This window comes from Numida meleagris, chromosome 2, assembly GCF_002078875.1.
Source record: "Numida meleagris isolate 19003 breed g44 Domestic line chromosome 2, NumMel1.0, whole genome shotgun sequence".
Classification (NCBI taxonomy): domain Eukaryota; kingdom Metazoa; phylum Chordata; class Aves; order Galliformes; family Numididae; genus Numida; species Numida meleagris.
Window position 1 is genome coordinate 96,524,238 of NC_034410.1, and position 22,645 is coordinate 96,546,882.

A 22,645-nucleotide genomic window follows, 5' to 3' on the forward strand; every position below is an offset into this window, starting at 1 on the left:
TAATAGTCACCTCAAGGGAAAATTTTAAGATTTTATTTGTTAGATAATGCAAGTATTATAGACATCACACATGATCTTTTTTTCCATACTGGAGTCAATGAACATAAATCCTTCCTAAATAATCTAGACATGGTCATGCAATAGATATGTTCTATTAATATCTTCTTGTTTTCTACTAATTGCTCTTGCTTTGTCCTTCTTTATAGAGAGCTATTGGAAAATTTGCTTCAGCCATTTTAGCCTTGCCAAAGTCTGTCATTAAACTACCCAAAACTATTCTTCAGTATTTAATCAAAGCAGCTAAGGTACTTGACATTTTATTAGTGCTCAATATGTGACCCATCCTGGTGTAACATATACCTCTGTCCTTGTCTGCATTTTTCCTCTTATATAAATGATACAAAAAATAATGGAAGGTAAAGCATCATTCCTACTAAGTGCAATACATTTCTTACTTTTGGAGTGATAGAACGACAAAAAAAGCAGTCTGTCTTGCCTTAAATGCAGCCCTGGAGAGAAAATGCAGACCCAAATTCTTGATTTCTTCTGATACCGTTGTATAAGATGGTCACATCCAGTTGCATGCTTCTTACGGACACTCTGGTAATTGATCTCAGAAAGCTGGTAAAATGTTTATAAAACGCACATATTGTTGCACCAAGTTATTGTCTCACTGCTTTTCTGGCTTCATAAAAGAGATCTGTACATTTTCACATCCTCCTTGAATACATGTATGATCTCCTAGCTTTGATCAGTAGTAAAAATGTAAATATACCTATATACACCCAGTCAGCTCTTAAAATGCCAACTGCTTAACATACGTATTCATAATACATTTATTAAACAAATACCTTTTCTTCATTCTTATCTCCTACCCTCTTCCAAATCTGCTTTTTATCTCTAATATCTTTATTCATGCTATGACTGTGGCTAGCGTATGGCTTCTCAGCGAGCTGTTCAATTGTAGATGTTGACAGTTTCTAATTTTCAGTGAGTAATGTGTTGCTATTTCACTTAAGAACTACCATTCCCTCAGATCACCTTCATTGGCAAGCACCTACTACAAAGGAAAGAGGAACTGATGCCTCTGATCCAGTGCATTTGCATACACGGTGCTTGTTTGGGATAAGTCAGATCTATTAAAATAAATAAACAGATCTTGAGAGATTTGGAAGAGGACTTTCTTATCAACAGTCACAACAATTTCCTCTTCATTATTGTGCACATGGAAAAAAAAGAACAAAGTATTTTTCTCTTTATACTCAGTAGAAGTCAGATTGACAGTTTAAAAAATTGCTTTTAATATTCCAAAGCAATTTGTACATGCTAATTTTAAAGATACAAATAATCCAAATAGCAACTTACTGTTGTGCCTGTAAGGGGCAGCTCCAGCTTCTCTGGGATACACGTGTGTTTCTGTAATTGTGTGCATGTTTGTCTTGTGAATTAATAGAGCTGTTTGATTGCTGTGCTTTATTTTCACCCTCATGCATGTATCTGTGGGCCTCCCCGTCCTTTCTCTGTTACAGTCTGTGTTGTTTAGAAATAGAAGATAACGCAGTGCCAATCAAAGATGATATTCATTTTCAAATGGAAACCATAAAAGGAACAAAAGAACAATTTTTGTCCTAAGTAGCTGAAAAGAAGGTTCAGTTATTTCAGTTTCTGTTATTCACATTTTATGCTGAATGGAAAAAATATATATATAAGTGTTACTGCTTTTTTCTCTGGCCTTCCCTCACAACTTGAGCAAAACTGTTCAACAAGTTAGTTCTTGGTAGCTTCTTTTTATATATTTTTTTCATGGCCAGAGGATTTATAAATACTTTGGATCAATTCCATGCTTAATGTAATCATACAGGTCAACAAACTGTTGATCTGAGTGAGTGCTGTGAGCAGGATTTGGCCCCGTTAGATCCCCTTGATATATGTAAGTATCACTGTCCTCATTTTTCAACTGAAAAAACAGTAGCAGAAGCGTTCATGAATGACTCATGTGAGGCACCAAAGGGAGCCATTGTCAAAATGAGGATGAAATTTGAGGAATTCCCGAGGGCTGGTTTTGGGACTGTGCAGAGATAGTAAATCCACTCATTTTACACTGTGAAAAGGAAAAAAATCACCTACAGTATAAAGAATGTACAAACACAAGTACCTGGACTAAAATACTACAGTATTTTTTCATGCTTTAGTTAGTCGATTGCAGCTCTTTCTCTTAAAAGTTTACATTACTCTGCATCATGTCTTCAAAATGATAAAGCAGACATATAAAATGGAATGAAAAGACTCAGGTGAAGGAGCCCACAGCCCTTGCACAGCAAGGTATTAATTCCCAGAGTTCAGAGGATGAATTTTTGTGGGTTCTAATGAAACTTGGTTCACCCACAAATGTTTTCACATTTGGTTTTATGCTAGTGAAAATAGCACATGAAAACTCAGCAGATCCACAGGAGAGGTGTTTGATTTGGGATTCAAAATATTTGCTTACCCCTGCAGGTCTGAATGCGTTCACTCAAAATATGTAGTCCTGCTTATGGCTTATTCTATGGCTTACTTTTAGAACATGAAGAACTTTGAAATAAATGAGTTTGTTCCTTCCAGTTTGTTTATCAGGCCTGGATTACTGATCCTAAAACTGCACTACGACAGAGGCGCAAAGAAAAGAAAAGTTTTCAAAAAGAGGAGAAGCGAAGGCGTAAAGTATATGGGGATGGTACGTACACTTCTATGTCTTAAGAAGTGTAACCACATGTTAGTTATACTGCCTGTTGTTCATGGTAGTGAAAGGCAGCTGATTTTGAGAGGACAAATGAGCTCTCCATTCTAGCTAGGAACTGGAAAAGAACCTTCTGCTGTAATGTACCTTTACTGGTCTGTAGCCATTACTTCATAGAGAAATGCATGAACTTTTGGCTGGCTGGCTGGCTGGCTCTCCTTGCCCCAGCCCATGGCAAGGCCGGTCAAGCTACATCCTTTTCCTCTACACAGTATGCTTTAGGTGAGATAAAGGACAGGAGAGGGATGCATGTGATTGCCATGGAAGACACAGTAAGGAACCCGAATATACAGACACCCCTAAATTCACAGATGAATTCAGCAGATATCAAAAGGAACACATGCAGGTGTTGATAGCTTTTTACTGGCACTTAAAAATCATTTGTGCCTCTGAAAAAGATCAGCTGATAAGTGATTCATATCTCTTCAATGTTTACTCCTTTTTAAACAAGGAAAGAAAATAATTCAGAATTTTAGAGATGGAAAGAGGAGGGCTCATTCAGGCTGAATAAGATGGACTGTTCCTCCATTTGTCATCTTCACCTGTCAAAAAGCTTTATAACTTGACAGCTGTTGATGAAGCTGCAGTTCTGGGTTAGTATGTAGCAGACGTTTTTGCTCAGCAGAGAGCATAGTAAGAAAACGATACTGGAAATTACAAGAGAGGTGTGGTCATCTGTGAGCACCTTCACTGATAGGGTAGTCCCCTTAACTGAGTCATTAAAAAATGGAAATCTGCTTTCTCTCACACTGATAGGTAAGGTACAAGTCACTTCTACTTAGTAACAGGAGCACTTTCTAGCTTGAATGGGGTCTACACCTGAACTTCAGTAGATGTAACATTCATTGTTCCACTCACTGCTTTCAGCAGGAAGTACTGATGCAGACTGCGAAGACAGTGAAGAAGAACCTGTCAAGAAGAAGTCTGATGGCCCAGGTATGAAGACAGAAAAAAGTTTTCTTTGCTGTTACAGTGCGGTTGTGAGTGGTGGGGTAAGCAGCGTATCACAAAGACATCACTGCAGAGATCCCAGGCTAGCGTAAATCCTGGCAAAATCCATTCTGATCTGTACTGGAAGAACTAACAGCTTTCAGATTTCCTATTGCCAGATTTCCAAGTCCTGAGCATAGGATCTTACTCCTGGAATATAAATTACTGCACTTATCCATTCTACATTTTAATTAATACACCTGCTGTTTCAAACATGATCATTTGCAATACGTTTTCATTACAGACATCTTATCCCCAAGCTTAGCTTCAAATCCTGATTCCATTAGAATCAGAATCATCAAGGTTGGAAAAGACCTCCAAGATCATCCACTCCAACCGTCCACATATCACCAGTATTTTCCACTAAACCATGTCCCTCAGTACAAAACCTAAGCATTTCTTGAATACCTCCAGTGATGGTGATTTGACCACCTCCCTGAGCATTCAGTTGTGTGTTGCCATCTCCATTGATTTTGATTATCTGAAATTTTGTTATTGGCACACTGACTTTGTAGTTTTTCTGTGTATTTTAGCAATGATAAGATAATACTTTAACGAGGCACAAATAGCTCCTCTAAAACAGTGGGATTTTCCCAGTCTTACCCCTTCTCAGACTTAAGGATGCTCCACATAGCAGAAGAAATAGCAGCAGCTTTGCAGGATCTTGCCCATATTGACAGCTTTCTTACAATGAAGTGCAATGGATCATAAGTCAAAGCTTGGCTCTTTGTTTTCAACTGCCGTAAAAGAAGAAAAGACGCTCTCTTTGATTCAAAAGGTGTTTTTCTCTGTTTGGAATTGCTTCCCAGAGTCCCAGTTAGAATTGTATCTCTGAGTGAGCCACATCGTGTAAGGTTAGATGAAAATGAAATATCATTTCTTACGGGGTTTTCTGATGGTGTTTTGAGGGCTTTATTATTTGTTACTTTCTTCTGGTCACCCGTGTTAAAGCATGAAATTGAATCACTTGAATGCATCTCAAGGGAAGCACAGTTGGTGCTAGAAAGGAGTTAGGGAAAGGAAATGAGGTTAGTAATTAATTTATCTTGGAAGTAGTCTATTTAATGTGCATTAACCATTCCTAGGTAATATGTAGTAAAGAAGACAGTTGAAAAAATTAGGAAGTAATTGTTATGAAACATTAGTGTCTTTATTAACCTTGGATCAAATCCTGCCTCACACTCTTAGGCAGAGAAACCATCTCTGCTTTTGACCCTTTAAGTTAAAATAACAATCTCTGCAAAAAATAAACATTTGTTTCCCTTTTTGAAGAGGTCTAGATGCAATCGATCCCTGAAAGATTATTTTTAAAAAGTTTCAGAGAACAGCAAAGCTGCCAGAACAGCATCATTAAAAATGTATATTAAATCACCTCCATCCCAGAGAGAAAAATAACCTTTCAGCTTAGACTGGAAATGCTTGGCCAAGCACTGTTATGAGACTATGGCACACCAGTGGTGATCAACTGTAAAGATAATTTTAACCCAAGAGCTGTGATCCTCCTGAAGTCAGTAGCAGAAATTATATACTAGAGAGGAAGAGTGTGGGTTAAAAAAGGCAATTTTTATGTTGTATGTTTCTGTGCATGAGTGCTACATTTTATTTGAAGTTATTTGTAATATTACAACTGGAATTCAAAGAAAGTGAATGCTTCTAGAAGCAGAAACAGCTTCACTTCTAATTTATGATGAAAAGATTTTCTTAGCTTCAAGATATGTATGTTAAACTCCATGTGAATAAAATTTAATTAGATAAATCATAAGATCTTCCTAATTCTAAATGATATAGATAAGGCCTCAAAAAACCCTGCAAAATGTTATTAAAATAATGGTATGGCCATAAAGACTCCTCTATTCAGGGATACTGGGCTGGTTAGATGACATTGCTCATGTAAACAGGATGTGCTGCCATTTCAGCAGGTGGTACTGGAATGTACTGCTATTGTATTGTCAACACATATGTTCACACAACACAGCCTGAACACATAGAGATAGGTGCTTGTTCCTCCATAGGAAATCTTTTACAGTATTAGCCTGGCATTCTTTGTAAGGAGTGATTGTGCTCTCTACAGTGTTTTGCTTGCCATCTTGTGGTACAGTTAAGAATTGAGATTGTTAAAATCATTGTGCTTTGGTGCTTCTGTCAGCTCCTTAATATCTGCTTTGAGCATTTTGTTCCTGCATGGCAGATTATTTGCAGTTTTCTATTATCTCTTTGTCCAGTTACTCTAAAAGCTACCTATATGCCTAGTGCTCTGGGATTTCAAACCAAGGAGTGGCAAGTAGTTCTGGAACATTTAGTGGATTGGAAAGATCATTTTCAACATTTGTGTAACACTGTGTAAAAACTGGAGTGTGGTGCGTATGCTTGGAAATGAGAGAAAAATAAGCTGAAACTGCTGCTTTGTAGGTCCAGTCACTAATGTTATAGGAATTACTGAAATGAAAATTTAACTTGAGTTTAGTGCCTTGAGCGAAAGAAAACTACTCTTGCTGGTATAAACATAGAAGCACTGCTCATGGGAAAGTGTACTTTTTGGCAAAATGGTGCAAGAGTAATGTTTTGTAAATGCTTTATATGATTACTGCTGGTTGAACTAGTTGATCTGAGATTGCTGATGCCATGATACAATCTATTTAAATACAGAGAAGCTTTAGAAACAGTAAATATGAAGAGGTGTGTTCAGGTGGTTGGAGAGAGTCAAAGACTATTTAAGCAGGTTGGACTTTCAAACTGAGCTAAGCATGGTTCAATCACAAAAGTCAAGTTCCGGGCATGGAGAAAAAGCACATGAATAAATAGTCAAGGGCTGGCAAAACAGCTATTAAGATCAGTGGAACTGGGGATGTTGAACAGCTCTCAGGAGATGCCCAAATCTTTGGGTTTCACTTTTGCAGACCTGTGCATATGGTGTCCAAGATCGGGGGCTACTCATATGACTAAAGATTGCGGGATCATGAAGTTATGGGATGGAAAAGGGATTCCAGATGATAAGCTTAGACATGCAGGCAGGAAAATGGCCCAGACAGCCAAAAGGCCTCCAGCCATCTTCAGAGATTCCTTACTATGACAAGGTCTCGCAACTTGGACTATTATTAGACTATAAAGGAAAATTGAAACTAACTCCAAGCAGAAATACAGCAAAAGACATTTGCATTCATTAACTTTCTTTTGCTTTCTCTCCCCCTTAGATAACATCATCAAGAGGATATTTAATATTTTGAAGTTCACTTGGGTCCTTTTCCTGGCAACACTAGACAGTTTTACAGCTTGGCTTAATTCCATCTCAAGAGAACACATCGATATCTCTACCGTGCTGAGAATCGAGCGTTGTATGCTGACCAGGGAGATTAAGAAGGTAACGCCTTTGGCCTTTTTCTTCTGTTAATGCCATTTCCAGCCCAGTGAAAAATTAAAGATTGTCTTTTCAGGTCAACTGTGTTAAAGAGAATAATTGTAAAAACATCACTTAAGTGCACATTTTAAAAATACACCTGGAGTCTTCTACTGCTTGCTATTTTATTAATATTTAAATGATAAATGGCTTGATTTATTACCTGGATGCAAAGCAAATGTCTGGAAAAATAATTATTTGAAAGGTTGATATAAGATTTGGCTGAAAGTCTCCTGTGATAAAGTTTGGTTTTGAGGGGACTTGATAGATTCAAGTAGAGAGGAGTAGGCATGGCATTTTAAACAGCTCAAAAACTACCTCAGACTTTATATTTCAGCCTTTTTGTAAACCAAGTTGCCTTGGAAATGACTGACAACCTGCAAGCATAATTTTCTTCATTCACTGTGAGGATACGCAGTCCCCCAAAAGACTAGTGATATATTAGTAAAACCCATTATTATCAAAGATTAACACTAACAGTGTAGCTAGAAATGTATATGGATCTTCAAAATGCAAATAGGTGGCACCCTGCAGTGGTATAAAGGTCTTATTTTAAGCACAGGTATTTTTACATACGTCACTAGCTACCCAACTATTTCTGGAAACTCATTTTTAGTTCTTTTCAGTTCATAGAAGCTGCAGATGATCTCAGACATGAATAGTTCAAAAACTTCAAAAGCACATTAGTATCTTTGACCTTAATATAGCCCCTTGCTACCTACCCACAGTCAATGTCTGCTGGCACAATAAGCAGGCTGCCCGTGACCCCAGGAAGTTCAAGAAGAAGGCTTTCCTGATCAGGAGACAATCTGTACTGTCTGGCCATAAGACACAGAGCCAAGAAGAGAGGGCTGCTTCAATGTTAATGTGTAGTTATGATTATTTTCCCCAAGATGTGTAATGTTAGGTGGATAATTACTATGGAAAGGAAGAAAGGAAGAAAGGAAGAAAGGAAGAAAGGAAGAAAGGAAGAAAGGAAGAAAGGAAGAAAGGAAGAAAGGAAGAAAGGAAGAAAGGAAGAAAGAAAGAAAGAAAGAAAGAAAGAAAGAAAGAAAGAAAGAAAGAAAGAAAGAAAGAAAGAAAGAAAGAAANAGAAAGAAAGAAAGAAAGAAAGAAAGAAAGAAAGAAAGAAAGAAAGAAAGAAAGAAAGAAAGAAAGAAAGAAAGAAAGAAAGAAAGAAAGAAAGAGAGAGAGAGAGAAGAAAGAGAGAGAGAGAGAAGAAAGAGAGAGGAAGGAAATGAAAGAAAAGACAAAGAAAAGGAGAAAAGGATAGAAAAGAAAAAGAAAAAAGAAGGAGAGGGAGGGGAAGGGAAGGCAAGGCAAGGCAAGGCAAGGCAGAGAGAAAGAAAAAAGGAAACAAACAAACAAGCAAACATGTCATATTCAGAGTAAACCCTTCTTTGGCAATTGTTCCAGTATGTAGCAATGAATAGTCTCAAGCCAGAGATTATACCTGGACCGTTATGGTTAATAGCAGCAAGGAATCTATATTCTAGGAGTTTGGCTTTTTAATCAACTTTTTACTGTTGGCTTCCAGAAGATCCTGCGACAAAACTGTACTGTGATTCCATATCGTGTGGACTTCATCTTATTAGTTTTAAACTTACTTCCCCATCACTTTGAGGTCTCCTGTAGATCAGAGATTTATTCACTTTACCTCTACTCTTCCTATTTATATAAATCTACATAGAGTCCTCTCCTGTCATTCTCTTTTAAGTTACAAAGTCCTGTTCTTCTTAGCCTCATGAAATATATTCCATGGCTCACATAATCTTTATTGTCGTTCTTCGTATTATTTCCAGTTTTAATATGACCTTATTAAGACTGGATGACCTGAATGGTACACGCTTTTAAGGTAATGGTGAGCCACAAATTTAAACAGGAGTGTAATGCATTTTCTTTTGCTAGTAAGATCTAACAGTTGTGCTTCAATGTTTAGTTAATATTGACTTAAGATTTTCAAGGGACTGTACACTCAGATGCCAAGACCTTTGAGACTGACAAAAATAGGCATAAAGCCTGTCATTATGTAGGCTGTTTTTCCCATTGCACTTGTTTGCCTTTGTTAGCAAAAATTTTCATTTGCTGTTTTTTACCAAGGTACTTAGTTTTATCAAGTACTTTGATAATCCTTCAGTCAACTTTACAGCTGAACATCCTAAAAACTTCCTTTTTTCCTCTGCAAATTTATCACCTTGCTATTTTTCTCCTTACACAGACACTAAAACTCCTTGGAGGACCAGTTGATGACCCCCCTTTATAAAGAAAAAAAATTTTGTTTTCTCTAGCATTTACTGATGGATAAGTACAAGTGATATAGTCACCTTTATTTCATGGCTGCTTAATTTCTAATAAGGGTCACTTGGGATCACTCCTGAAGCCACCAATCCTCAGATCAGTGTCAATTTCTCTGTCTCTGGCACCTAGACCATTTCAGCCATTGTTTCCTGCAGAGCATTTTGGTGAGCACAATCCAGTCAGTGTTTTGTTCTCAGTCTCTTGTTTCATAAAGTAATCACTCCAGCCATTCCATGATTTTCAAGTGATTCTATTGGGAAAGACTGACTTTTTCTGCAGTAAAGTGAAATGCAAAAAAATCAGTTATTTTTTTGTCCAGTTGCCATAACTCCCTGAAGAGTTACACCTCTTTATGCCTTGATCACCTGTTGATAACCTGGTTTTATGGTTGATGATTCTTGTGGTATAATTGGAAATATTTTTTTATTAGATTATTTTTTATGTTAGGAAGTTATTCCTCAGCATCTTCTTTTGGTCTAATTTCCTGAAGTTTTACATTTAACTCTACAAAGTTGAAATTGAATCCTCGCGTCATCAGTTGTGGAGCACTTTAGCTGTCCTAGCTCTTGTCCTTTATCACAGACCTGCAATAAAGATAGTAGGTTGTGGGTGCCGTAACTTCAAAGCCAGGTTGTCATAATGACACAATCATTTATTACTGCAGAAGCAACAGAGTGTGTACACAAATAAACCTTATTAAAAAACTGAGGTTCAGGTTTTATTTTTAATTTTTTTCTGATGAAACTTCAGAATATGAAAATTTGCAATATGGGACTGTGTCAAGGTCCAATGTTGAAGTACTAGCAACTAATATTAAAGGAAATATGGTTTTTATTTTAGAATAGTTTTATTATTTTAATTGCAAAAAGTCCTTGCATAAGGCTTCATTATAAGTCAAGACAATGACCATTCAGGAGTAACAATCTTTTATTTCAGTGTATCTTCTGAAATCAACGCAACTACTAGTGGATTGAGTTCGATGTGTTTCCATCAGAAAAAAAAAAGCTATAAAATTGTCAGTTTTATTCTTATTGCAAGTCTTAGCATTCTGACATTATGGCAATACCGTAGCCAGAAGGACTTGATTATTTCCCCAGCCATGGGTTGACAGTTAATAAAGCCCATCCTTTCATGATCTTGAAATCACATAGAAGGAGTAAATAGCAGTGATCATTCATGTGATTTTCCCAGTATCCATACTTCATGAGCAAATTCTTATTTTGGGACACGAATGGAGGTCTGGATCAATTTACACAGGACCTGTTTCATTTAATTCTGTTTTAAAAAATTGCTACTGACTGCTAATAAGATCTATGATTGTTCTTGGATTTAGTGAAGCTGTTTAAATGATCTGTCTCAAATTTACCGAAGCCTTATGTATCGGTTTCAGCCCGTACCTCATTTTCACACTGAATGATCTGACCTCACAAAGCTTTGTGGATTGTAGATAGCCTGGACCCACTTTCATTGCTCCAGGTTTGCTTCAAAACCCAATACGTTTTGCCTCAGTAAGCTTAAGTCACAATCTGACTTACCCTCTGAAAAGATATGTAAATTTATTTAGTAGGAAGATATTTGCATAGTCTATGCCTTCTCAAATGACAGAATAAACCAGTTCTTTGATGAATATACCTCCCCCTGCCATGTACTTCTACCTCTTCTCTCTTTCACAGGGAAACGTTCCTACCCGGGAGAGCATCCATATGTATTACCAGAACCATATGATGAAACTTTCTAAGGAGTCAGGACTGGACTCAATTGATAAAAATCCTGGGCAAGTTTCTGGTTTGCAAACATCTGAAAGAATGGATAGTTTAGATTCAGCAGCTTCTCGTGACAGTATCTCCAGGTATTCAACTAATTCTGTTTTTTCAGAAATTGAGGGATTGTGCAGTAGATGTAATTTTAGATAATGTTTTAGTATCGTAAACTTTTCAATCAATGTTGAACACTCCTTTTGATTGATCCACACCATTTTAATAATGAAATTTCTTCTGTGTGTTCTGTGTTCATTTACACGGGTGCACTCAATTGTAAGCAGATGACTTAACTCCTTTTCCACTGTACCATTGCTTTCTTTGATGTTCATACTCTCCAATCCCATAAAATTAGGAGTCACTGACAGGTCTTCTGATCTTGTAAAAAATAATGGAAAATAAGAGACTGCTGAGTATGATTATGGAACATTGTATTAGGAATTCAGACCTGGAGTTTGGGAACTGTCATTCGTTATGAATATTTTGCCTTTGAGAAATAGAATATTTTCTGTTACACAGAAGGTAAAAAAGAAAAAAAGGCTTTGGATTGAAAGAGATTTGAGGTTTGAGGGAACAAAATCCTGTTCTCACACCCACAGGCCATCTGAGGAGCCTAATTTCCTGACTATTATGACTACAGTCCAGCAGAGCAACACAGTTTGTGCATCAAACAAACATACTTGTTTATGAAAGCCACCTTTCTCATTCTTTTCTGAAGATGGATACTATCTAGTCCCTTTCCCAAACTACTGAGTGCTCCTGCTGCTCCATGCACACAGAGGCACACATGTTCATTTCCTTCCCTTACAGAGGTAGCCTGTTCCCACTGTGTCCCTGGTGTTCTTGACTCTTAAGAGACCACAGAAATTGTGCAACAGCATCTTGAGGGGTAGAAAGGAAGGCTTTTGAAATGAAGCCATTTCATAACCCATTGCATTCTGCTCTGTCCTGTCCTTCTCTGAAGAGTAGCAGTGTCACAATTTCTTTGATATACCCTACAAACTCAGTAGCTTCTGTGTACAGTTATGTATGCTTAGCTTTCACTAATGACATATGGGTACATGTTAGCAGACTAAAAATAATGAGGGCTTGCATTCCTTTCTGATGTTATTGAAAAGCAAGTGTAAGAGAGTGCCTGTGAGTACTGTGCTTCAACAAAATATTCACAAATTGCTCCCCATGGTACGCACTGGCCTTTGAGAGGTTCACTCCAGTAAAAACATCAAATCCTAGCAAATCTTTTTTGGTGGCTAGCTACCCAACCAAGCAACACCTTTGTGTTTTGTCTCAAAGTTTTATTGGATTCAAATTACATGAGAAAAATGTAAAGCCAAATTCTATTACCAGCTCACTTGGAGTCAGTTGGATATCTGGAGGGCAGAATTTAACTCCACAAACTTAAGAAAGGAATACTAATAGCAGTCCTGCTTTCATTAAATAGGTTTTGGTCACACCATTTTCTATAGATAGAAGAAGCTAGCATTACTCTATGGCAATGCTAGCAAGAAATTTAACAAGAAGCAAAGCCAACTCCAAAATAAATTGTAATCAAGAAAGGCAAATCTTGCGATTTTTATGTGTAAATTCAGTGAAATGGTATCCAGTGTTGAGATCCAATTACTTTTTTTTTTCAGAATGATCACTTGTCACCTTGCTTTGAGCATGCTTCCAAATTTCAAACTCGGAGAATTCAGTGATTCTGTGGAGCTGCTATGCAATAGGAAAAGTTATATCAAATATAAAATGTTTCATTTAAAACAAGTTCACGAATGTTGCAAACTTGTTACTGTCATTTCTATTTTCCCAGGAGCTGTCACAGAAACTGTTAACATGGGAATAGCAAAAGAAGTGTTGTGACTGATTTATCTTGAATTCTCGTTCTGGTTATATTCTTGCACTGTCAGTATTTGCAAATTGTACACATCTGCTATAATATTAATGACTAGTAACTAGAGGAAGCAAAAAAATTGGTCTGTTGATTAAATGATAGTGCCATCTGTTTATTAAGGCACCCTTGCATGTTCCTTCCTGGAATTACAAGAGAGTTGATGAGCTTGTTTAGAAATGTGAAGTGTTTTAAACTTCATAGGAGTTTATCAAGTGAATGATCTTTTTTAATTGCCCAAACAATAGAAGAGGATGTTTTACATTTCAAAGTAATTGTTTCCACTAAAGCATCCCTGTGATCATTGATCTAGGATTGCAATGGAAAACCTTTAGGAAGAGGTAGAGGGTTTCTAACCACTATTCTGGTTATCCATTGGTTGCTCTACACAAGATTCTGCTGTAGATACTAGATTTATGAGTAAGGTGGGCAAGTTTGGAAATATAACAACTTCAGAAGCAGAGAAGCTATTCTATTATAATAATACATGTTCTTTATGACTGGAATTACTGTAGGTATGCATTCAGTGGTCTGAACAGTGGGTTTCCAACAGATAATTCACAGAGAGAACAATTCATCTGATCAGTTTCAGGAGCAGCTGTAAATTTCTTGTGAAGTTCCAGATCCTTCTAAGTCTTATTGAGAGATGCTGTTCTTATACTATCTATATCTCTAAAAGGACTTTTGCAGAGTATCCTTTGTGGGATTTTCTCTTAAACGAGGGGGCATTTAGCAATTTATCTACAGTCCTTTTACTGTATAGTAGCTGGAGATTTTCTGAAGTATTCATAATGGGATTGTTTGATTTCTCTTTGTGTATAAATATTCTCATGTGTCTTAAAGACAAAGTGCAATGTTCATATGGGACAGGAGAAGAAGCTACTGATGTTATTTCTTAACAAGCTTTGATGAGCACCACCAGAAGAGACTGAGAACTAGCTTGGTAGAGCCTTGACTGATGAACTGCTTCTTAGGTTAAATAGCTTGTAGATTTCATGACCTACAGTTATGAAATAGAAGGTAGAGGCAGAGCCAAGGTCAGATTTCAGGACATCTGGAGTTTTATAGTTGGCTCAGTTTGTATTCATTTCTATTCCTTCACAAATAAACTTCTGCATTTGTCAGCTCTAGATGTGCGTAGGCCCTTAAAGGAGCCTAAAGGTGGGACCCCTTGTCCCTCTTGTACTGATGTGGCTTTTTGTCTGTGCTTCCCTCAACTCATGAGAAAGCAGGGCATGGAGGAGAGGGTACTGGAGAAGTAAGATTTGCCTTGGGAGGCAGGGGAAATGATGACTGGAGAGTCTCAATTTGGGTCTGGATCTAGACCTGACTTAGAAACATGTGTGAAAAGAGATGTTTGGGTCCTTTGCTGGCAGGTGTAGGAAGCATACTAGCTCATAAAGGTAATGCCAGTCAGTAACTACCATATGGAATAAGAAAGAAAAAGTTCTAAGTATCTCTTAACTACTAAACTCTCTAGAAAGGGTAAATTTGTTTAACAGAAGGGAAGTCATAAAGTAAATTTCCCATTGACACAGAATAAAAACATCTCTGATATATATATATATCCCCATTTGAAATGGATACCTAATAAACTTTATATAAAATGCTTGAGCTCTGTCAGGTCTTTTAGTGAACCTTCAATTTTAAATACCTATTTGTTAAATGATTTCAAGAACCTAAGGATTTTCATGAATTTGAAAAGTCACTCAGGAAGATCACTTCCTACAGCTACCTGAAGGGAGATTGTGGCAAGGTGGGGGTCAGCCTCTTCTACCATGTAGCTAGCACTAGGACTAGTGGGAATGGCCTCAAGTTGCATCAGGGGAGATTCAGTTTGGATGTTAGGAAAAACTTCTCCGAAAGAGTGGTCAGGCACTGGAACAGACTGCTCAGGGTGGTGATGGAGTCACTGACCATGGAGGTGTTCAAGAAGTGTTTAGATGTTGTATTGAGAGACATGGTTTAGTGGGAGCTATTGGTGATAGGTGAACAGTTGGACTGGATGATCCTGGAGGCCTTTTCCAACCTTGGTGATTCTATGATCCTAAGATATGTTTGGATTAAATTTATGTGTCAGTCAGTCACTGAATCATCGTCAGCTCTCCCAAATGTAAATCTCTTCTTTTTTCTGGAGTTCTCATTCGTCCATGTTCAGAAGCGTGTTCCTAAGGATGTTCATAGAGAGCATGCATATTGTGTTACGAGTGTCATCTCAGACACACCTCCAGACACTCAAGGTTCTATAGCAGCTGCTCAGTAGATATTTCATCTGATTATTTTATCTTTCATCTAAAACAGCTACCTGAGCCAAATTTTTGAAAGTACTAAATCAGGGCTATTATTTTTTTTTTATATATTAGTTTATAAATGTTTTTACTTTTGCTTTTCTGGGACCCAGGTCAGATCTCACTTGTTACAAAGGACAGATGAAATATGTTCCATTGGAAATATATGAATGGGTACAAGCCACTTTGATTTCAATAGCTGCTCTGCTTCAGGTGCTTGGAAAGTTCCAGTTGGACTATGCTTGCTTTTAAAATACTTCAACACCTTAGGAAGAGGTGTTGCTTTTTAAAATAATAATCTCAACCTCTGAAAAGTAAAATGACATGTGGATAATATTGTGGCACACAGGCATAAAGGCAGTCTATAAAAGTAGATTATCTACCTTCTGCCATCTTCCTGTACTCTAACACTGAAACCTCATTGATAGTACAACCTGTTGGCAACACGTATGTGCATATGTAGTGGAAAGTTCCCAGTGGCTTTCATTCTTCTTAATCAGGCTTCCAGTATGGATCTCCCATTCCTGTATAAACTGCCCCATCAAAACCCTGTGCCATGCAGACAGCCCTCCAGGTTTCATCTGGAGTACGCTTGCGTGCCTTTGTGTACTCAACACATAATGAAGTGGTTTGTAAAGGCTCTTGACCAAATGAAATGACAGGACAGGTGTGCCTCTGCCATTAGTCTTGACTTTAATAATAGGATTTGCAGTACTTTTGGTGTCTTGGTGGTATTTTATGTCCAGTCTAGGAGTAAAATATTCTTTTGCCTCTGTCCACTCTGTCAAAGACCATTAGGGTATGTAGGGTTAAGAATAAGTGCTTCTTTGCTGCACATACTCAGCCTTTTCCCTCTCCTTGCAACAATGGCAAACAGTCACTTTTTGCCAGCAGTTTTCTCTTCATTTCAAGCTAGCAAGACAGAAGTTACAAAAAAAAATGCCATTGTACTTCCCTTGTGACCTCTCTCCCCATACTTTGTGCTCTGGACACATTCAGTGCTTGCCAGGGAAGCAAATCCCCAGCTGCTGATGCTCAGGTGCACAGATGGAACGAAAAGAAAGATGAAAAGTATTATGTAAATGCTGCGCTTTGGGATCCTTTCTTCTCTCATTATTTCTGACATTTATGCAGGTGACTGCATGTGTTAAAACACCAGGTCCCTCGACTTACATCATAGACATCTGTGTATTTCAAAGGTTTTTACAGGAGAAATAATTATTTTACCTACCATATGTCATTAATGTGTATGCTTCTTTTCTATTGCTATATTATATGCTTGTATTTAAACATGTACTTTCTTCCTCATAACTCATCCAGTTCTTCTTTCCTCTAGTAACACATAAATGCTCAATGTATGGTGTATGTCTCTGGTGTCCCATTGTATTTGATAAATGAAAGGAGATAAGGGTTTATCATATCCTTTCAAGATATACGTCTTTCTGATTTTAAAATAGTTTTTAAGCCATGTTTGAAATAAATGAGATCTTCTGGAAAGAATCATCATGGCTTACTACTAAATATCAAAATGAAAGCCATCCCATGCAGAGCAGGTTATATTTGGCATGCATCTGCTGGCTAAGTAACATATCCGGTTTGGCTCTTCGGTTCGGAAAGAGGATTAGCCAATATCTGACAGCTATTTTTCTATTTGTGGAATATAAGCTTATTACGTTTTAAGAGCTCTTTTAGGAAATTGGCTTGTACCTGTGTAAAAAAGTTCAGCATAGCATATCATTAATAAAAGAGAATATTTGCAGAGGAGGTCACTTCCCAAAACACTTGGGGGGAGTTTGGAAACTCTAGGGGAGAAACAGAGAAAAGAAATCTCTGGTAGGATGTTTATATGTAAGTTGGAGCACCCAGAAGGCACGTAGTATGTCGTGTGAGTTTCACGTGTCTTTTAACAGTAAATTCATGGGTGTTAGCCTTCTATAGCCCCTATATGAATATGACCATTTATGTGATGACTATACAAATCCTTATCTTCTCTCTAAACTTTTTGTCTCTGTGTCTGTGTTTTGCTGCATGGCGAGCACATTCATTTACCGAACTGTGTATAGTAATATCATTTGTATTTAACACTATCTTTATAACTGTTTGCGCTGCTAGCTGCTACACTGAAGCAACCATGCTGTTCTCAAGGCAGTCAACCCTTGATGATTTAGATGGACCAGACACTGTTCCTAAAACAAGTGAGCGCGCTCGACCTAGGCTTCGTAAAATGCAGAGCATGGATATGTCCTCCTCATCAGCTGACAGTGGCAGTATAGTGTCAAGGTGCTTAACTCATGCATGCTTTGTTCACTCCTTTACCCATACCATTATACTTACTGCAGTGTATATAAATTTGCATTTGCAGATATGTGGTGTACAGAGTGGTTTGCATGGTTAACGGAAGCTTAACTGCTTTCTGTGTTGTAGCATGATTTTGAGGTAAAAACTCAGAGTCATAATCTAGGACTCCTTTGTTTTTTCACTTCTTATTCTGTGTTTTTCATTTTCATTCTTTATTCATGTATTTTTAAAAGCCATTCCATTACATTAAAATGGCTATCCAAAAACAGGCCTTTAAGTCTGTATTTATTCAGTTAAAGAAGTGTCTGATTTTCAGAGGTACTGAGTTGATGGCTGTTCTTATTGAAACTGGAAGCTGGAAGTGAAGTTTCTCAGCTAATCGGTTATCCTAAATATGGGCTAGAATGTCTAATTTTAGAAACTAAGATAGGCAAGTGTTGGCACTGTTCTTTCAGTTCCTAGTTTTCTCCCACACTGGAAAGATTTTAAATGTTTTGATTTCTCTACCATTGATTTACAGTCTGTGAGGTGTTGGAATTAATAAAAGGAAAATAGCAATGAAAAGATAGTGGACATTATTAATATACAGTGGAAGAGAACAGTTCAGAGCCACTCACTCACTTCTTAGCAGGTCAAACTCACGGATTTATATGACAGTGTGAAATAAAAACAGTGTATGAACCAGTAATATAAATATGAAATTTAAGGCATATTAGATCATTCTTTTTCAGAATTTTAAGTGTTTTATAAATTTTCAGTGTTGATCAGTTTTGAAGTGATGAGTTTTTATGGTTTTTTGCATTTTTAATCAGATTAGGTGCTAACAGGAACCTCAAAACATACATCCCAATAATACTGTTAGAAATGCTTATTAAAAGTTGTCTCACATATCCACAATAAGTTTGGAAGAAATGTAAAAGAAAGAGATGGCACTTTATTTGGGATTTTGGCAGGAGGTGGTAGTGCCAACTGGCTTAGCCAGTGCAGGTTTTTTTTAAAAAAGATGTTAATTTATGTGAAATCATGGCCTTGTTCATTTCCTCAGAGCTATATAAAGTTTGGATTTGCTTCTATTGAGATACAAGAACATCCAGCTAACAAAAGACACTGTGTTGATGCCTCTTGTCTAATCTTTGGAGACGGGCTGGAATAAAGACTGAAAAGAAAGAGAAAGAGACATGTTCTATGGGAAAGATGACAAAGTACTTGTGAGGAAAGAGTAAAAACAAGGCCAAAAAAATTTGTAAAAAATGATAGTGTCCAGATTCCCATCTGGAGTCATCAAGCTGCATGAATTTGCATCAGCTGTGTTGCTAAGCAGAGAGCGTTAGGAGAGAAAGTGATTATGGACTTGAAAAGCTGAAAAAGAAAATAGCCGCATATGGAAGAAAAGCAGGCAGGTAAGGTAAAAAATGAAGACTGTAACAAAGAACATAGGGCAATCTGAAGGTAAGAAAGATAACCTTCCACTGGAACAGTTTTGTACTCTGGATTGTATTTCTCCATGTTTGCAATTTACTTGTTCTTAGAATCAGACATGATGTGAGTTTTCAGTTGGTTTTCCAGGTGTATACAGAGACTATAGGCTTGTTAAAAACACCGTGTTTAGAAAGAAAATGACAGCTGTCTATCGTTCACCGCAGAGCATGCTTAAATAAATATAATAGCAAGTTCTGATTCTGATCAGAAAGTGTTTGAGCTGCTTTCAGAAAGCTGGTGTCGTTTCTCTTAATGATAACAATTAATTTCTCCTTTCCTGGTGTGGAAAGAGAGGGAAGCAGAGTGGGTTCATTGGCATGCCGTTCAGAGGCAAATGGACCCAGAGGGTCCATCTGTGTAAGAAGAGATCATATTGTTTTCTGTTGAATGATGTGAACTTTGAGGGCCTTGAAGTGCAGTGGCGTTGCTCAGCTGTCTACGTAAAGGTACAATTAACAAATGTTGCTTGGTGAAGAACCTCATAAGCCTCAACTCTCTCTCTTCATCCTGCCCCAACAGTGAGCCTACACAGGTCACCATGCTCTATTCTCGTCAGGGGACTACAGAAACCATTGAGGAGGTAGAAGGAGAGCATGAAGAGGAAGGAGCCCATTCTGCTTCAAGGCAGGATGAGGAAGAGGTGGAAGATTATAGCCTGGGTTCAGAAGGAGCTGCGTATACTCCTGATACCGATGTGCCATTGTACTCCACAGTGGACAGCAATGCAGAAGCGCCGCCTTCCTATAGCAAAGCTGTCAGCTTTGAACACCTTCCTTTTGGCTCCCCAGATGACTCAGCTGGAAAGAGTCTCATGATGGTGAGCCCAGATGACAGTCGGACAGACAGACTTAATGATGCAATTCTCCCTCCATTGACGCACGAGCTAACGGCTAGTGAGCTGCTTCTGAACAAGTAAGGACCTTTGAGTGGGTGAAATTTTAGGTCCCAGTCTATGAAGTTTTCGCTTTTTTTTTTCCTCTCGATACAAGCCAATATTTTTGATACAGACCTTGTGCTGAGTTTGATTCAAAGGAAGAGGCTCATTTCCTGTGCAGTTGTTCTAATTACAGATTTCTAAAATGATTCAAATCCATGTTGGAAAAAATCTGTGCTTTCTCCCCGGATACCATAGCTAATTGTTCCAATTAGCATCAGATTTCTGTACGCTAAAAGTTATGGGGTCAAGAGCTTTTCTAAACATTCCTTGTGAACAGGACAGGGCTTCTCTTCTGCAGACAGCTGTGATTTCAAATAAGCTTCTTCCAGGGCTATCTGGGAAAATGTTTCTCTTTTAATTATTTTGGATTACTATTAAGGAAACTCTGACCTTTGACAGAGTATATGTTTAAGTCAGTAGGATCTGTGGACTCTGTAGAGAGAACACTTTGCTGAGTGCTTTCCTAAGGCATAAGGATTTTGCCCCTCAGGCAACATATTGAGTAGTGCCAGTGGTCTCAGGTAGTCTAACTGCTCTTCCTCTGCTTTCTGGCCTGACTCAACCAAGGGACAACTTCCTTGAAGTTGGAGTTGGACACAATGACCTGTCTTTACGGACAGGTCTTACTTGCCCCTTCCAACCCAAACAATTCCATGATTCTATGAAGTCAAGGACAAAATCTTAAATCACTTTTCAACCTGACAGCACATAGAAAGAGAGGCATAGATCTGATTTTGTAGATGTAGAATCCTTTCTTCTGACTGTCAGTGGTTATTTTGGATTTCCAGCTAAATCTCCTCTTAGACCAGGGCACTCCTTAAGAAAAGCAAAAAGAACTGACATATGTGAAATTTATGCAATGATTTATTTCTATCTTTTATGTTTATTTGAGCAGATTAATTAAAAAGCAACAGAACAGCACTTCCAATTATTCTGGTTGAAGTTCTGCAAGCTTAGATTCAGACAATTCAATTATAATTCTAAATCCCATCCTTTTTTTTTCCTCCATTAAGTTCACCAGCAGAATGCTGTAGCTTTTCAAAAGGGAAAATGGTATCAATTTAAAAATCAGCTGTTGTGAATTTCATTTGCATTTCTCTGCTCCTCACAGGATGTTTCATGATGATGAGCTAGAGGAATCAGAGAAATTCTATGTTGGTCAGCCTCGAGTCTTGCTTCTTATTTATGCCCTGTACAATACTCTGGTGGCCCGATCAGAAATGGTGTGCTATTTTGTGATCATCCTTAACCACATGATCTCTGCCTCCATGATAACACTGGTGCTGCCCATCCTTATCTTCCTTTGGGCCATGCTGTCTGTCCCTCGACCAAGCAAACGTTTCTGGATGACTGCCATTGTCTACACTGAGGTATGCTGCTGTTTTTGCAACCCTATATGTCAAACACAGAAAACTCAAGCTGTGAGCTTTGCATGTTCTCTGTTCTGTTTCTACTCTGTAAGGTCCAGTGGCCTTTCGTATTAATTTAAATGTTTGTTAAATCCTTAGCAATATCTATGGCATGAGAAGGTCTTGTTTGTGTTTTTCTTCACTGCTGTGGGCAACATCCTTTCTGGCATGTAAAGTAGTTATCACAAAACCAGGCCATTTACAAATAGCTGCTGTATAGCTGATAATCAAGAGACAGTATACACTACCTGTGGCATCTCAGGTACCTCAGTGCACCATCTGTTGGTAAATGCTGAATTTAGTCATTGATGGCCTTATGACTCAAGAAACATAAACTGTTGTTCCTCTTTGTTAATGAATGTTTGCTAATCATCTCACAAAGTTGACAAAGTAGTCATATTTCTCTCTTAATATTATGATGCTGCCATGCTTAGAAAACACCCGAAGTGTGTTGTGTTTCTGAACAGGTAGCCATTGTCATCAAGTACTTTTTCCAGTTTGGCTTCTTTCCTTGGAATAAATATGTGGATTACACAAAAGATAAACCTTATCATCCACCCAATATCATTGGCATTGAGAAGAAAGAGGGCTACGTACACTATGATCTTGTTCAGCTCCTTGCTTTATTTTTCCACAGATCCATTTTAAAGGTAAGCTGAGTTCATGTGATTTTTTATTTTGTATTTAAGTTTTTAGTCATTCGAGTTATATTTCAACACCATTAATTTGTTGTCTCCCTAGCAAACACTGTGATAAATGCCTGCAATAAACACTGTGACAGAAATACAAATAAATACAGTAAGTACAAATTTGAAATGTTCACCTTTCCTTTTTCCACTAGTGCCATGGATTGTGGGATGAAGATGATAAAGGGGACAACTCAAGTAATAAAGGAGATACTGATGATGAGCTTTCTCTGCCAGGAGGCAGGAGAGACTCTTCTGGGTCTCTGAAGTCCGTCAATCTTGCAGCATCAGTGGAGTCCATCCATGTCCACTTCCCCGAGCAACAGACAGCAATCAGGAGGAAGAGCTCCAGCAGTGCATCACAGCTTTCTCACAGATCCAGCTTCTCCTCACACAGATCTAAGAGAGGTAAATTGTGGCATTTCGGGGACTTGAAGAGCAAATGTTC

The 22,645-nt window shown here is 37.9% G+C and overlaps 1 protein-coding gene across 1 annotated transcript in view; it reads left to right on the forward strand.

Annotated features, from left to right (window-relative positions):
* The window catches only part of PIEZO2 (piezo type mechanosensitive ion channel component 2), a 296,323-nt gene that overhangs the window by 254,795 nt on the left and 18,883 nt on the right, over positions 1 to 22,645 (forward strand). Inside the window, exons 33-40 of the mRNA XM_021388274.1 lie at positions 2,602 to 2,713; positions 3,647 to 3,712; positions 6,958 to 7,124; positions 11,132 to 11,307; positions 19,685 to 20,077; positions 21,214 to 21,472; positions 21,979 to 22,161; positions 22,353 to 22,605. Coding sequence (XP_021243949.1) covers positions 2,602 to 2,713; positions 3,647 to 3,712; positions 6,958 to 7,124; positions 11,132 to 11,307; positions 19,685 to 20,077; positions 21,214 to 21,472; positions 21,979 to 22,161; positions 22,353 to 22,605 — 1,609 coding nt within the window. The remainder of the gene's footprint in view (positions 1 to 2,601; positions 2,714 to 3,646; positions 3,713 to 6,957; positions 7,125 to 11,131; positions 11,308 to 19,684; positions 20,078 to 21,213; positions 21,473 to 21,978; positions 22,162 to 22,352; positions 22,606 to 22,645) is intronic.